Source organism: Phaeodactylum tricornutum, chromosome 20 (assembly GCF_000150955.2).
Source record: "Phaeodactylum tricornutum CCAP 1055/1 chromosome 20, whole genome shotgun sequence".
NCBI classification, from domain to species: domain Eukaryota; phylum Bacillariophyta; class Bacillariophyceae; order Surirellales; family Neidiaceae; genus Phaeodactylum; species Phaeodactylum tricornutum.
Window position 1 is genome coordinate 271,345 of NC_011688.1, and position 13,688 is coordinate 285,032.

The 13,688-nt window shown below is 46.9% G+C and overlaps 7 protein-coding genes across 7 annotated transcripts; 2 read left to right on the forward strand and 5 right to left on the reverse strand.

Annotated features, from left to right (window-relative positions):
- Nucleotides 1-32: 32 nt before the first annotated feature.
- On the reverse strand, nt 33-2,446 carry PHATRDRAFT_48999 (LCTP l-lactate permease). The gene is made up of 2 exons (XM_002183674.1): nt 1,807-2,446; nt 33-1,717 (listed from the first exon to the last, which is right to left on the reverse strand). Exons 1-2 carry the CDS (start codon nt 2,265-2,267, stop codon nt 109-111), a joined length of 2,070 nt encoding a protein of 689 aa, XP_002183710.1. The 5' UTR covers nt 2,268-2,446; the 3' UTR covers nt 33-108.
- A 299-nt stretch (nt 2,447-2,745) lies between these two features.
- Nucleotides 2,746-4,254, reverse strand: PHATRDRAFT_22909 (predicted protein; the record flags this gene model as incomplete). Its single annotated transcript, XM_002183675.1, has 2 exons — nt 3,478-4,254; nt 2,746-3,412 (listed from the first exon to the last, which is right to left on the reverse strand). The coding sequence occupies exons 1-2, from the start codon at nt 4,140-4,142 to the stop codon at nt 2,746-2,748; spliced, it is 1,332 nt and encodes a 443-aa protein (XP_002183711.1). The 5' UTR covers nt 4,143-4,254.
- A 444-nt stretch (nt 4,255-4,698) lies between these two features.
- Nucleotides 4,699-5,729, reverse strand: PHATRDRAFT_49001 (predicted protein). Its single transcript, XM_002183676.1, has one exon. It carries the CDS (start codon nt 5,538-5,540, stop codon nt 4,752-4,754), a length of 789 nt encoding a protein of 262 aa, XP_002183712.1. The 5' UTR covers nt 5,541-5,729; the 3' UTR covers nt 4,699-4,751.
- Nucleotides 5,730-6,578: 849 nt separating this feature from the next.
- On the forward strand, nt 6,579-8,327 carry PK5 (kinase pyruvate kinase 5). Its single transcript, XM_002183548.1, has one exon. The coding sequence runs from the start codon at nt 6,628-6,630 to the stop codon at nt 8,290-8,292; it is 1,665 nt and encodes a 554-aa protein (XP_002183584.1). The 5' UTR covers nt 6,579-6,627; the 3' UTR covers nt 8,293-8,327.
- On the reverse strand, nt 8,290-9,873 carry PHATRDRAFT_49003 (predicted protein). The gene is made up of 2 exons (XM_002183677.1): nt 8,713-9,873; nt 8,290-8,638 (listed from the first exon to the last, which is right to left on the reverse strand). Exons 1-2 carry the CDS (start codon nt 9,825-9,827, stop codon nt 8,425-8,427), a joined length of 1,329 nt encoding a protein of 442 aa, XP_002183713.1. The 5' UTR covers nt 9,828-9,873; the 3' UTR covers nt 8,290-8,424.
- A 435-nt stretch (nt 9,874-10,308) lies between these two features.
- On the reverse strand, nt 10,309-12,285 carry PHATRDRAFT_30040 (glucose-6-phosphate dehydrogenase). The gene is made up of 2 exons (XM_002183678.1): nt 11,253-12,285; nt 10,309-11,184 (listed from the first exon to the last, which is right to left on the reverse strand). Exons 1-2 carry the CDS (start codon nt 11,815-11,817, stop codon nt 10,316-10,318), a joined length of 1,434 nt encoding a protein of 477 aa, XP_002183714.1. The 5' UTR covers nt 11,818-12,285; the 3' UTR covers nt 10,309-10,315.
- Nucleotides 12,286-12,559: 274 nt separating this feature from the next.
- Nucleotides 12,560-13,536, forward strand: PHATRDRAFT_22919 (predicted protein). The gene is made up of 2 exons (XM_002183549.1): nt 12,560-12,685; nt 12,826-13,536. Exons 1-2 carry the CDS (start codon nt 12,593-12,595, stop codon nt 13,513-13,515), a joined length of 783 nt encoding a protein of 260 aa, XP_002183585.1. The 5' UTR covers nt 12,560-12,592; the 3' UTR covers nt 13,516-13,536.
- Nucleotides 13,537-13,688: the final 152 nt, after the last annotated feature.

Sequence of the window (13,688 nt, forward strand, 5' to 3'; positions counted from 1 at the left end):
TAAAACTAAGTAACCAGTACAGAAGTAGTACGACCGAGAGTAAACATGATTTGCATTTTATACAAAAAGGTGAATATGTACTGTCGTGTGCTCCATCAGCATTCTAACCTATCCAAATCGAAAGTAGAATGCGAGCATTACAATCGTCGCAATGGTGGTACTCAAGAATACAAACTTGTAGGTCTGCAGCAATATTTTCCCTTCACCAACATTTAAACCCACAACAGCACATGCCGCTATGATGTTGTTCAGGCACACGCCATTTCCCGCTGATGCGCCGACGGCCTGCAAAGCCAGCATAGTTGTTACAGAGGTTCCGATTGATTCAGCCGCAATCAGCTGAATGGACCCGAATGTCAAGTTGGAAACCGTGGTAGATCCTGAAAAGAAGGACCCCAAAACTCCCAGTAAAGGCGAAATGATTACAAATGCTTCTTGAAACCAATCAGAGACTACTGTCCCAAGAATTGTTGCGGGGGCTTCAGCTCCAACCCGAATGACAAGCTGAACCAGAACCAATGCACCCAACAAAGCAATTGCTGGGTTTTTTAAACGATCAGCGACAGTTCTTGCGACATGAGCGGGACCGTGTGCCAGATCTTTGCGATACATGTACATGTTCAGCAAGGACACGAGCACAAACGGAATTAGAAAGGGAACGTACAGCAACTCGTACTTCCAGCTGATCCCAGGGAATGTTAGAATGTCCCGAAGTTGAAACACCAAGCTCGCAGATAAGCGGAACGTTCCGTATGTACCAAAGTGGATGGTGAAGTTTGGTGTCACTTTCGTCAAAAACTTTTTCAGACCAATTTGTTCCAATCTAGTAACAATCAAAATAAGGACCACGAGCCAAATGGGGGACGTTCGAATAATCGTCTCTTTGATGTAGCCGTCTGCGTAGGATTTGCGTGGGCCCAAATGATGTTCCAGCGTATCGTGTAGGCTATCCGTGTTCATGGATGCCGCGCCCGCATCCACTACGCCTGCAGTACCGGTATTTTGCCGAACTTCTTCTTTCTGGTCGGAATCGTCCGAAGTTAGGTAAACCTCCTCATCCTCCCCGTTGGTTTCCGGTATGCCCATTTGCTTGGCCGTCTTGTTGTTTCTTGTTGAAGTGAGTTCAGCTCCGCTCTCCGGAACATCGCTCAAGCTCGACGCCGACTTCTGATACTTGCGAACCAAGCTATTTTCCGAAACCGAACCAATATCTTCCAAGTTTCGACCACCATTGTCACCATGTTCGAAATCATGGAGTCCAAACTTGCATTTGATAAGAAAAGCTGTTCCAGCACAACCGATCATGCCTCCTAAAAGAGAGGGAAATTCATAACTGACAAATGCGATTCCAATCGAGGGTCCCAAGCATGTTGTCAAGCTTGCAATTATGAACACAATATTTTTGCGAACAGCTTTGAAGGGTACTAGAATAGTGAGGACGAGTGGGAGCGAAATATATGCGCTGACTCCCATCGCGACTGCTGCCTTTCGGGAAATATCGAGGTACTCGTCCTCGGAAACTTGGGGCAAAGAACCAAAACCAAACCAAATCGGTGTACCAACCGCGCCCCAAACTGTCGCATAGGTATTCATGATGAGCAGGACGACGACGCTTTCGAAGGCAGGATGACCTTGCGAGACAAGCATGGGAGCGCCTAAGGCGACTGGTGTCCCAAAGCCGCTCGCACCCTCCACCATGTATGCAAAGCAAAAGATTCTGTATAATAAAGATGACTTTCGTGAGTTTGGGTCAAAAGGAGATTCGACCGCGAGCAAAAACTGATCGACAGCCTTTCTTCTACGTACAGCATGAGTTCCGCAACTGGATGCCCTGCAGTCAGAGCTTTCATCTCCCTCATCATATAAGGCAAGCAGTACGTCGCTTCCATGCTTTCAAAAAGGGTAATGGCTCCCGCCATGATACTCAACGGTGTCCAGGCTTCGTGCAAACCCAAAATAACGGACGACGCAGTAAGCAGTGGATCCGATCCCAGATACATCACACGGACTAGAAACATGAGACAAGCGGCCAACGGCAAGGATACAGTCGTCGACATGGGAGACGGCTTGATCGTAGCGTAAATCAAAAATATGATCGGCAAAAGGCAAAAGATAACATCCATCACGTCACCCCAGTCACCACCGGCATCATTGGAAAGCACAACACAGCCACAATCTTGACAGCCGGCAAGACTCTCGCAGGAGTCGGCGCAAGCAGCACCATCGGCAGTCAAACAGCGATACGTAAAGTCTTCTTCAATATTCATGATGGATCGTGCAAACGTGAATGGTCGAGATCGACCTGTTCTTGTTACTTCTTAAGATACTTGCGGCGGCTCAATGATAGGACCAAAATATCTGCAGGTGTCAGGCTTGAGAGCGGATGATGAAAGACGAAAAAAGCGTTCGGAACGAAAATGGATCGTAGCGGAGAATATCGAGCCGTCCCAATACTCGGATTGTGTGGGTTCGGATTCTTCCAAAATTCCTCCTCACGACGCGCATGGCGCAATCGGCTTCGCATCGGTTACATTTCACACGCGAGAAAATGGAAACAGCTGCAAAATACCAGGTACATTCCGAGGCGAAAGCCGCGGAAAATCGACAACGGCAAACATGACTAAATTAGTCCTGATTCAATCGTCAGCAGACTCTATAACTACTGTGAATGTCCCTGAAGACTTACACAAAAGACAAGGCACGGCAAAGGCTCTCCGCATTCAACCTCTATCTTATGACACTAAACTAGACCAAGGCTTTCTTAAGTCGCTCGCACGCCTCGATAACGGAATCACGAGGAGCAAAGGCGCTCAAACGCAAATAGCCTTCACCACCGGGGCCGAACCCGGCCCCTGGAATGGTTACCACCTGAGTCTTCTCCAGAATGGTCTGGAAAGCGTCCCAACTTCCTCCCATAGATTCCGGTAGCTTGACAAAAACGTACGGAGCGTCAATCCCTCCGTAAACATCATATCCAATACTTTCCATGGTCTCACGCAAGATTTTGGCGTTGCCAAGGTAATAGTCAATAAGGGTATCAATTTCCTTCAAACCATCGTCATCCAAGCAAGCCAAACCTCCAGCTTGCACAATGTTGGAAGCGCCGTTGAAGGCTGTACTCATGACACGGTTGAAGTCGTTCCGGACGGGAGTTCCATCCGCGAATTTCAGATTGTTCGGGATGACGGTCCATCCCAATCGGACACCGGTGAATCCAGCGTACTTGCTAAAACTATTGACTTCAATGGCGACGTCCCTGGCTCCCTCGATTTCGAAAATCGATTTCGGGACGTCCTTACTGCGAATAAAAGGCGCGTACGCGGCGTCAAACACCAGAATTGAGCCACGCTCCTTGCACAACTTGACCATCTCCACCAGTTGTTCCTTGGTAGCGGCTGCACCCGTTGGGTTGCTAAAAAAGATAGTGTCAGCTTGTTTTCCAAAATGCTTCTCGTCTGCACTATGTTTTTTACTCACTTGGGAGAGCAAAGATAGACAATATCCGCCCGAGGCATGCTTGCGTAGTCGGGGAAGAAGCCATTCTCAGAAGTACACGGCATGTAAACAATATTCTTATACTGATTCGTTTCCGAATCAATTTCTCCCGTCTGTCCCATCATGACAGAGGTATCGACGTAAACTGGGTAGGATGGATCCTGCACGGCCGAAATTACCTTGGCACCAAACATTTGCTGCAAGCGCATGATATCACACTTGGCACCATCACTGACAAAGACTTCCTCGGCCGCAATGATGCCTTTGTAAAGTTTGTCGGCAATCTTTTCCCGAAGATCCAGCATACCAGCTTCATTTCCGTAGCCACTGTAACCTTCCTTTGTTCCGAGCTTGGATGCACCGCCAACCAGGCCGGACAAAATATACTCGGGAATCGGCTGCGTAGTGTCCCCAATTCCGAGTGAGATAACTCGATCCTTCATTTCCGGATTCTCTTCCAGGTACTGCGTGCGTCGGCGTCCAATCTCAGGAAACAAATAACCTCCGATAAGCTTGGCAAAGTTGGGGTTGCGCTCGACGCCGACCGCCGCCAATGAAGTCGCCGGAGAACGGGGAGTCAAAGGTTGCTGCGGGACAAATGCAGATGCGCCGGTGACAACAAATGATAGAGCAAGAGACAGTTTCATGACTGGAGGCTTTGTTTCGAGATGGGCGATAGTAGGACTTGCTGGGACAACTTTCTGCTTTGGGAGCTATCGGCTATCGGTATGTACCCGTGCAGACAGAAAGGGCCATCATGGTGGCTCATCTTTGTCGTGCAAATACATCCGCGGCTGACGTGTGTGTCCGATGAACTCACAGCGATTGGACGGTTCATGAAAGAATCGGTCAAGAGTCGGTGGCAGGGATGGAGGGACAGACGAAGAGGCTTGGGTCATTTATCCCAGTGTTTTTCCTTAGATAATACTCGTTCCATGGTTTGGCTGAAAAGAAACGAAAGCCATTTTGAAGATGGATCGTCAGAGTCCGTTAAATGCACGTTTTCAATGTCTGAACCTTTCTCTGGCTGATATCCTTCTCTCTCCATCAAAATAAACAAGAGAAGCTAATTGTACTTCGCTGGTTAGAAACGGAGAAGGACTGGCTTTAAACTCTTACTGTTGACGCAACTATGGCCAGCAAAAGGAGCCTGAACGTTAAGGCATCTCTTTCGAGCAACCTAGTAGTCTAGCGAACTACTGGCAGTAAGTCCATCGAGAGTTACTAAAGTTCGACTTTAAAAACAACGGCAATTCTCAAGCTGCAGGTGCCAGCTTAAGACACAGACTTTGATTCGTGACAACGTTAACAGCAAAAAAGCCGTACTCTTCCTTCGATATGTTGCTTGAAGCGCTGATTCTTAAGAAAACCCTGCGTAAGTTCTCGCGACAGGCGAGTGACTGTCGATGTTGATGTAAACGGGAGTAAATGTAGGTGCAGTTTGCCCATACACCGAGGAAAACTATCAGCAAACTGTCGTCAGGCGGAATACGAGCGGATGCATCGCTTGTTTCTGCGCAAAATGATGGTATCACGTTGTAAACTTGCAACGCCTTCTGAAAAAGAGAATCGGCATCAAGTTTGTAAGTGCACATGGCCTTTCGGTGATAGCACATTGCTATGTTAAAAAGGAGCCCACACGTGATTAACCGTCGCTCGTTTTGACCTGGTAGGCGAGGCTCGTCCTCTACGATCTCGTCGTCTTCACCACCATCGTTTGGTACAATCAGAAAAATCCGATCGTACTGATCGTGACATCTCCCAGCACCAGTATCCAAGGGTCTACTACAAGAAGCATCGTCCGACGATGGCACACTCTCCGTTACATACAAACACGTCTCGGTACTCAAGGGCAATCCGACATCGTTCTGGTCGTCATCAAGGAATGTATTCTCCTCGGAACGAATCCACGTGATGGCTTGGACGAACTCATCTAGAGCTGCTTGAAAGTCGTTCTGTTGCAAGAGACCAACAGCATTATTGTTGATCTCGACAATTGTGCTGAGCATGGTTGTGTATACCGCTGTTCTTTTTACACGTTCCATGGTGCTTTTGATGTCTGGTGAATTTCTGTCGTGGATCGTGCAAGGGTCTGAGGTTGCCGTCAACAATTTCTTATGGAAGAGCTCAACGTGATCGCAATTTCACCAATTCGCATGGAACATGGTCTTTATGGCCATCATTCTCTCTGGGCAGGCGAAACCATTCTTGTCTTCTAATAGAAACAACACTTCATTTACTGGGTTTACCTAGCAACTAGTCTTTGGAAGCGTATGAAATTCTTGTTTGTTAAAGATTCTCACTCCCGTATGATAGAGACAATGCCTGTTTGAAAAAGCACTTTTCTTGAATTTCTATAGATGAAGAAACTCTTAAAGAACGGGGAATTAGATCTGGTATAATACGGAGAAACAGATTTTTCGCGTTAAATAATTATGGCCTCACCAGTCAGACAGATTTACCCAGATACCGGTAGATTCCTTTGCTACGTCACTGTCAATTTCCGGTAAAACGTTTCAGCCCAAAAGTAGGCGATCATGTACCCCCATTAGATCAAAAACGTGTATAATTCGATTGACAGCGAATCATTTTGGCTTGCATTTTTCAAGATGGATGGATTTTAAAAATGTAATTGCTCACGGGTCAACACACGCAGCGGTTTGGCCCTGCTACTAGACTTAGTTTCAGCCAATCATGAAAATACCTTGCACTTGGTCAGCGAATCTTCGCATTAATGTAAGTGAAAATATCTTTTATCTTTCCATTTGCCACCCTCTATCACTTATCAGACAGCGAATTAGTTTGCTCCTTCACTGGTTTGAGAAAATAAATGTATTTGGAAGCGAGGCTGGATGATTGGAGTGAACTGCAAGAGATAAAACCGGGGAAACTCTGAAATTGAGGCGACAGTCCGTCCTTCGAACGCATTATTTATTGGAACTTCGTTGGCGCGCAATCACTTTGGTGCGGATGGCGAATCCAAAGGATACGTGTACATGTTGGGATTTCCTCAAGAAAGCAGAACGCAGAGTTCCCTTTCCAAGAATCACAATCGTATTGCTGCCAAATTCTTGAGCGGTGGTCTATCCATTCGACGACTAACATTTCACTATCCTATCGGCGCAATAAAAAATGATGCGCTCCTTCCTTCGTCACGCTCACAGGCGTGCTTGTGCGCAACAGCTCCGCACTATCGGAACGCTCCGATTGAACCAGATGCCCGTTACCGGAGCCAACACCAAGATTGTCTGCACTATTGGCCCTGCGTCCGATCAGGCCGAGTCGTTGGGTCAACTGGTGACCTACGGTATGAGCGTTGCTCGTCTGAACTTTTCACACGCCGGAGACGACTACACCTATTCCGAAGCCAACATGGCTTTACTCCGTAACGCGGTTGGTAAACACCATCACTTAGCGACTGGGTCTTCGACGGACCTGCCCAAGAACCTTCGTGCTATACTTGTAGATACAAAAGGTCCTGAAATCCGGACCGGGATACTTCCCGGTGATGTGGAAATCATGGATATTCCAGTGGGAGCGACTGTCATGCTATGCATCGAGGATGTTTCGCAAGAAGTTCTTGCCGAAGGCGAGTTCAAGATCCATGTCGACTACGAGTCGATTGCAAAGACGGTCAAGATAGGAGATAAGGTTCTTTTAGACGATGGCCTTATTGAATTGGAAGTTATGGAGGTACACCCTGGAAGTGGTACTGTTTTGACCAGTGCATTAAACGGAGGCCCTATCAAGAAAAATAAAGGAGTAAACCTTCCGGGCGTGCAGTTAGATCTTCCTGCCCTCACAGACAAGGACAAACGAGATCTCGACTGGGCCTGTCGAGTCGGAGCTGATTTTGTTGCAGCGTCCTTCATTCGAACCCCGGCCAACGTCCGGTCGGTGATTGCTTATCTGGACCGTTGTATTTCCAAGCTTCCAGATGTGAACGGCATGAAGCCTTTGCGTCCGCTGGTTATCAGTAAAATTGAGTCAAAAGAAGGAGTCGACAATTTTGACGAGATTCTGGAAGAAAGCGATGGCATCATGGTGGCTCGTGGTGATCTTGGAGTTGAAATTCCCTATAGCAAGGTATTTGCTGCTCAGCGAATGATGGTTCACAAGTGCAACGAAATCGGGAAGCCTGTTATTGTTGCAACTCAAATGCTTGACAGCATGATGCGCAATCCTCGACCTACGCGTGCAGAAGTTACAGATGTAGGGACAGCCGTTATGGATGGCGCTGATGCGGTCATGCTGAGCGGTGAGACAGCTGCAGGAAAGTATCCAATTGAAAGTATACGTGCGATGGCAAGCGTCGCCTGGGAAGCGGATCAAATCGTCAATTCCAAATCGTCGATTGTATGGAACGAGGATTTACACGAGAAAATGGATCTCATGGAACAAGAGCTGGATGCGGTAGCTGCGTCAGCGGTTAGATCAGCGCAGGATATGGGAGCGAAGATGATCGTACTGATAACAATGTCGGGACGTGTAGCTCGCGCGGTCGCTCGCCATCGACCTACCGTACCAGTCCTGGCGTACTGCACAGATGTACAAGTTGCTCGGCGATTGCAGCTACACCGTTCTATAATTCCGATCATGCTCCAATCCGAGGCAGATCCTGGTGACTCGAGTACAAGAATGGGATATCTGAGAGCTGAAGCCGTACGAACGGCAAAAGAGCTTGGGTTTGCCCACTCTGGTGATCGAATCATTATGGTGGATCGAACGGTTGGCAAAAGCCACGACATGCATGAATTTTCGCACAACATGAAGGTTGTTACGCTACGTGACTCGTAGAGCTCAAGCTAATTCTTTTACAGTCTATTTACTATAATTTACGTCAGGCGAGTCCTTTCCTGGTGGATCAGCACCGTTGCAAAAATTTGCCTAGAATATACGAACTCAATGTCTGCCCCGTAAGAAGTATATCTAATGGACAGCCCAAGAGCTCCAGTCCAGAAGACGATCGCCAATTGCTATCCGCGCAACGATTACAGGAACCCACAACATATATTTGTTTAAACCGCGACGTCTAGCTTGAAAAAGAACATAACCAAAAGCTAGCATGATTGGAAATTGAAGATTTTTCATATACAACATGGAACGAATTCCCACAAAGTATGGTGCGATGAGCGATGCAGTACTGTCGTTGAAAAAAATGCAAAATTATCAGCGTCATGAAGTGGTTTGTGTCACAACAAGCAGTCTGTGACTTACTATCCCATGTGATAACCTTTTGCTGAGAGAAGACCTTTTCGAACAAGCGTCATCAACAAAGAAGCAATTTGAATTGCGAGAAGAACGGACAAAGGCCAAGCTGGATTTATGACTGCTACACAAGAAAGAGTCGCAAGAAATTGACTGTACGCATAGAATTGCTTGAATTTCTTTTGCGTTTTCACACTGCAACCTTCCCAGTATGGCATGGTTGCCGTAGTACTCCCCGTCTCATGCGGCTGTAATTTCTTTGTCGCTAAATCAGCCCCAATATTTGCTGCCAACACCGACAAGCAACTTCCCGAAATAGAGAGTCGCCGAACGCCGAGATTAGTAGGATATCGAAAACTGAGTGCGCAAAAGAGTGTGCAAATTACTGAACGAACTCCGAAAATTAGATTGTGAATGCGGTACTCTTGCCAGATCATTGGCTTTCCCACGACGCGTTCTCTGGGTATGTGTGGGAAAATGAGAGCCGAAACGCTCAACATACCATGAGGCACGAGAAATAACACAGGAAATGCACTTGGGCCCTTACCCACCCGTGTGCCAAGTCCTGCGGATGGGTCCCCAAGAAGCATTTGATAGAAACGAAAGATGAAGTTTAGGAGACAGAACATACCCAAGTACTTGTGAACACCAATGCGATCTTCTTTCGTGAAAAGCTTGGCTCTCCAGCGAGGAATCGAATATAGGCTGTAGGTCGGAGGCTGCAAAGAATCATCAATCGCGAAATCCTGGAGCATTTCGTAGGCAGCCATCGAATGATGGGCGGCTCTAAATGACTTCGTCGCGTCTTTCTCATTGAACTTAGCCAGAATGCGTTCTCCCCCAGGGTGAGACTTCGCCCACGCGGTCAAATTGTATCTTGACCCCTCTATAGTGAGTACACAGGGCGCACCAGCATCGGGCGTTGAGTTTGCGAATTGTTCAAACCGGTCGAGGCTGGGAGAAACCGAATTCGCCTTGACAGTTTGAAACAGAATGTGATGATCACGCTGATAAGGTTTCGAGCGGGAAGTTACGATTGACTCCGTTTTGAAGAATGTAGGCAGTGTGAAGCATGTCACGGTGGCAGCTGCTAAGCAAACCAATATAGAAAGAAGGTGACTCATGGCGCCTCGGTATCAGTGCAAATGCTTCGCAAAACGAATTGCTTGATTCACAATCAGTGAGAAAAAGATTTTACATCGCTTCGATTTACGATTTCTTGATCGGGTACACAACCGTGCAGGTTTGGTGACATCTTGTCACTGTCAGTCTCCGACACGACGCAGTTCGCGAATTCCATTCACAGTCACTATTTCAATCATGTTCTCTGTAGAAATATCATTTCGCATCATTCATATTCGATTTATGTCTCAACGACTTCTGTTTCAGGTGTCAAAACTATGCTGTTTGGGAGATTCATCAAATAACGAGTAATAGTAAAGCTCCCTATTCATCCTCGTCCGAAATTGAGCTCTTTATAAAGTAGCTTCACGATGTTTCCTTGTTTGCGGTTACAGTAAATGAAATCGAGCGTACTCTTCGGACAAAGTGCACCAGAAAACGCATGCCAACACATCGGTAGGCTTACAACAACGCACGCTGCATGTTCGCGTCAAAGTGCAGACGGAGGAGGTGACCATGATGGGATAGCTCCAACTGATCTCAGAAACTCTACCCTCTTGTCGGGACCAGTGGATCCTCGCATGTACGGTTCAGGTACTATGTTCAATTGCTCAGTTTGGTTCAGGATCGGCGTGAATATCTTCCAGCTCGCCAGGAGTTCATCATCCCGAACAAAATTTGCCTGCTTCCCTCGAAACACATCGAGTAGTAGACGAGTGTATGCGTCAGGCATCAGAGCCTGTCCATAGTCGACTTGCATGCGCGCACTTACAGGATTGTAGGAAAATCCAGGGGTTTTCACATTAGCCGTCAGAAAAATTGTCGGAACAGGTTGAAGCCGTAAAACGAGTGAGTTCGGCTGACCGTTTTTTACGCCTCGAAAATGAAGTCTTATCTCGCACAGTCGATCGTTTAACGCTTTCCCGGCTTCGAGGACGAAGGGCACATTCCTCCACGTCTCATTATGTACCCAGGTGCGAATGCAAGCGTAGGTTGGAGTGACTGTATCTCGATTTTCAATCGAGGAGTCGTCTTTATAGCCCTCGTACTGGCCAAAAAGACAGTCCTCTAGATTTATAACAGGTATCTTTCTCAAAATTTCCAGTTTTGCATTTCGAAGTTTAGTTGCACAAGATTTTTCCGGCATATCCATGGCGACTAAAGTCAACAGTTGCAATAAATGGTTCTGGAATATGTCTCGTATGATGCCGTAGCGGTCAAAGTAACCGCCGCGACCATCTGTTCCAAAAGATTCTTTACAAATAATATGTACCGATTTCACGGCATCCTTATTCCAAAGAGAGTTCAGCCAGCGATTTTGCTGCCTCAGAGTAAGTATGTTCTGAACCATTTCTTTTCCTAAAATGTAGAAGCGTCTTGTTAGATCTAGAAATTTCATTGAGATGAAAGATTGTCGCGACACCTACCAAGATAATGATCAATACGATACAGTTGTTGCTCCAACCATTCCTGGTTGTTCAATGTTCGTAGCAGCGTTTCGCAACTTTCTGTATCACTTCCAAATGGCTTCTCCAAGACAAGACGGACGAAACCATTTGTCGGTGTTAGGGTAAGCGTTTTTTTCAGAACTGCGGCAGACTGTGCAAACACGTTCGGCGGAGTTGCTAGGTAGACAACAAGGTTCCTTGAGGGTGATGCTTTCAGAATAGAGTCCATGCTTTCCCAGTCGCCATAACTCGAACCGGGTCGATAGTTGCAGATAGAAAGGAATTGATCGACTACGCATTCGTCAGCATCGTTGAGAAAAGGTTTCAGGTGATGACGGAAACCGTAATGAGTCATTTCGGTCCGCGCGAAGCCCCAAATGATTGTTACTGACGGCAAAAGACTCGCCTTGTACAAAGCCAAAAGTGCAGGGTAGGTCTTCCTCTTCGCGAGATCTCCCGAAGCTCCCACAACAAGGATCGTTACGCTTTCCTTCGCGTCGTTGACAACGGAGCAGAAGCAAAAAGTGAGACTGCAAATTATCATGAGGTAGCGAATAGCCGATTTATAGTCCGTGCATTTCTTTTTCTTATGGTCAAAGTTAGGCAGGTGCTACAGATATAGTCGACAACAAAGAGTATGGGGATCCGGACGGTGATGGCGACGGTTCATCGCAGTCGGGAGAACTCAGTGGAGAACACTCTTTAGAGTTGAAAGGAATGCGATTCATCCGCATACTACTGCTCCTAGTAAGAATTGGTTGGTGTCCGGAACGGCAATAATATTATTCGATTCCGTCGCTGACCAGTGCAATCACTTTTCCATTTACCTTGTGCCATTTCTCGCGTTGCACTTGATTCAGGAAATCGACTTGACTGGGGGGAATTTGCCCAGGAATTTGTGTCGGCACGACCCTAGAGGACCTGCAAAAGCCTCCGTCTTTCTGCATTGCGCAAAATCTCCTACAGTTGGGGGTGTGGACGTTTCGCAAAGATGTTCTTCGGTGTCTCGAAGAAGTTGCTATCAATATAATCGCGCTCACGTCTTTGTAATTTGCCCTCCTCACTTTTGTCAACTCACAGTCCCTTCAAACGTCGAAACATCTTATTTGTCAATGTCTTGTACGATATCTTATACGACACATATCTTATTTGTCAGTTAATAAGAATTGTGTTGTCTTGACAGTGGTGTCCGCGCGAACTTATCTATCCGCCGCAGTCCTCTGACTGCGTCGTGGCGCCCACCTTCACCAACAATGGTCAACACGACAACAAAGCACGTACTTGTACAAAAGGGTCAGAGAAGTGTTCATTCTTTCACAATGTTGAGTCGTTTCGGTGCTTCTCGATTCGCGTCGAAGCTTTCACCGGTCATTCGTTCACAGTCGCGGACATTCGCTGGGCAAAAGCCGTTTGTAAGTGTTTCAACGCGCTCGCTGCTAACGACGGAGAAGCTATCCCTCGGCCTTTCGCGAAGTTTCTTGGAGTGCTTGTTCCCGCTTTATTTGGGCATCGTATAGTTTTGTATTCCTTACGGCTCTATTTTCTTTGCTAGCACATTGACACTCCCGAAAACAACTTGGAAGTTCATTTTGATTTTACTCTGGAAAACTACGATCGTGTCAAGTACATCATGGCCAAGTATCCTAATAACTACAAGCAGGCTGCAATGATTCCCTTGTTGGATCTGGCACAGCGCCAACACGGTGGCTGGTTGCCCTTGACAGCTATGCACAAGGTTGCAGCGATTTGCGAAGTCGCCCCCGTCCGTGTGTATGAGGTGGCTTCGTTTTATACTATGTTTAACCGCAACCCAGTTGGCAAGTACTTTATCCAACTCTGTGGAACTACACCTTGTATGATCTGCGGAAGCGAAGATATCAAGCAGACAATTGAAAAACATCTTGGTATCAAAAATGGTGAAACGACCAAGGACGGTTTGTTTACTCTACTGGAAGTCGAATGTTTGGGCGCTTGTGCGAATGCTCCTATGGTGCAGTTGAACGACGACTACTATGAATGCTTGACACCGGATACGACGATTGCGTTGTTGGAATCCTGCAAGGCTGGAAACCCGCCGGCCATGGGCAAGTGGGGATCTCTTCCAATGAACGGACAAGTAAGCTGTGAAGGCCCTAAGGGCAAGACATCTCTGAAAGAAATTGTGGTTCCTGTGGTTGACAAGACGAGATTCGAAAAAGGTGAAGTCGATCCCGCAAAAATTAAAAAGCTTATGGCCTACTAATTGTAAGCAGACATAACTTGGTTCTTTAGAACGTGTTGAACTTGGAAACGAGTAGACACAGGAAATAGAGTACTTACTAGGTGATGCAATGAGCCGATTTAGCGTAATGGTCTGTCGTACAGGAGTGCCTACTTTCATCTTCGTTTTAACTACCTTGTCTCCCCCCCCCCCCC

Coding starts and splice junctions, on each gene's coding strand:
- PHATRDRAFT_48999 (XM_002183674.1), bottom strand. CDS start 2,267: ATGAATATTGAAGAAGACTTTACGTATCGCTGTTTGACTGCCGATGGT. Junction 1,718..1,806: donor CCAGTTGCGGAACTCATGCT/GTACGTAGAAGA, acceptor TTTATTATACAG/AATCTTTTGCTTTGCATACA.
- PHATRDRAFT_49001 (XM_002183676.1), bottom strand. CDS start 5,540: ATGGAACGTGTAAAAAGAACAGCGGTATACACAACCATGCTCAGCACA.
- PK5 (XM_002183548.1), top strand. CDS start 6,628: ATGATGCGCTCCTTCCTTCGTCACGCTCACAGGCGTGCTTGTGCGCAA.
- PHATRDRAFT_49003 (XM_002183677.1), bottom strand. CDS start 9,827: ATGAGTCACCTTCTTTCTATATTGGTTTGCTTAGCAGCTGCCACCGTG. Junction 8,639..8,712: donor AAAGGTTATCACATGGGATA/GTAAGTCACAGA, acceptor TTTCAACGACAG/TACTGCATCGCTCATCGCAC.
- PHATRDRAFT_30040 (XM_002183678.1), bottom strand. CDS start 11,817: ATGATAATTTGCAGTCTCACTTTTTGCTTCTGCTCCGTTGTCAACGAC. Junction 11,185..11,252: donor TCGTATTGATCATTATCTTG/GTAGGTGTCGCG, acceptor TCTACATTTTAG/GAAAAGAAATGGTTCAGAAC.
- PHATRDRAFT_22919 (XM_002183549.1), top strand. CDS start 12,593: ATGTTGAGTCGTTTCGGTGCTTCTCGATTCGCGTCGAAGCTTTCACCG. Junction 12,686..12,825: donor TCGCTGGGCAAAAGCCGTTT/GTAAGTGTTTCA, acceptor TTTCTTTGCTAG/CACATTGACACTCCCGAAAA.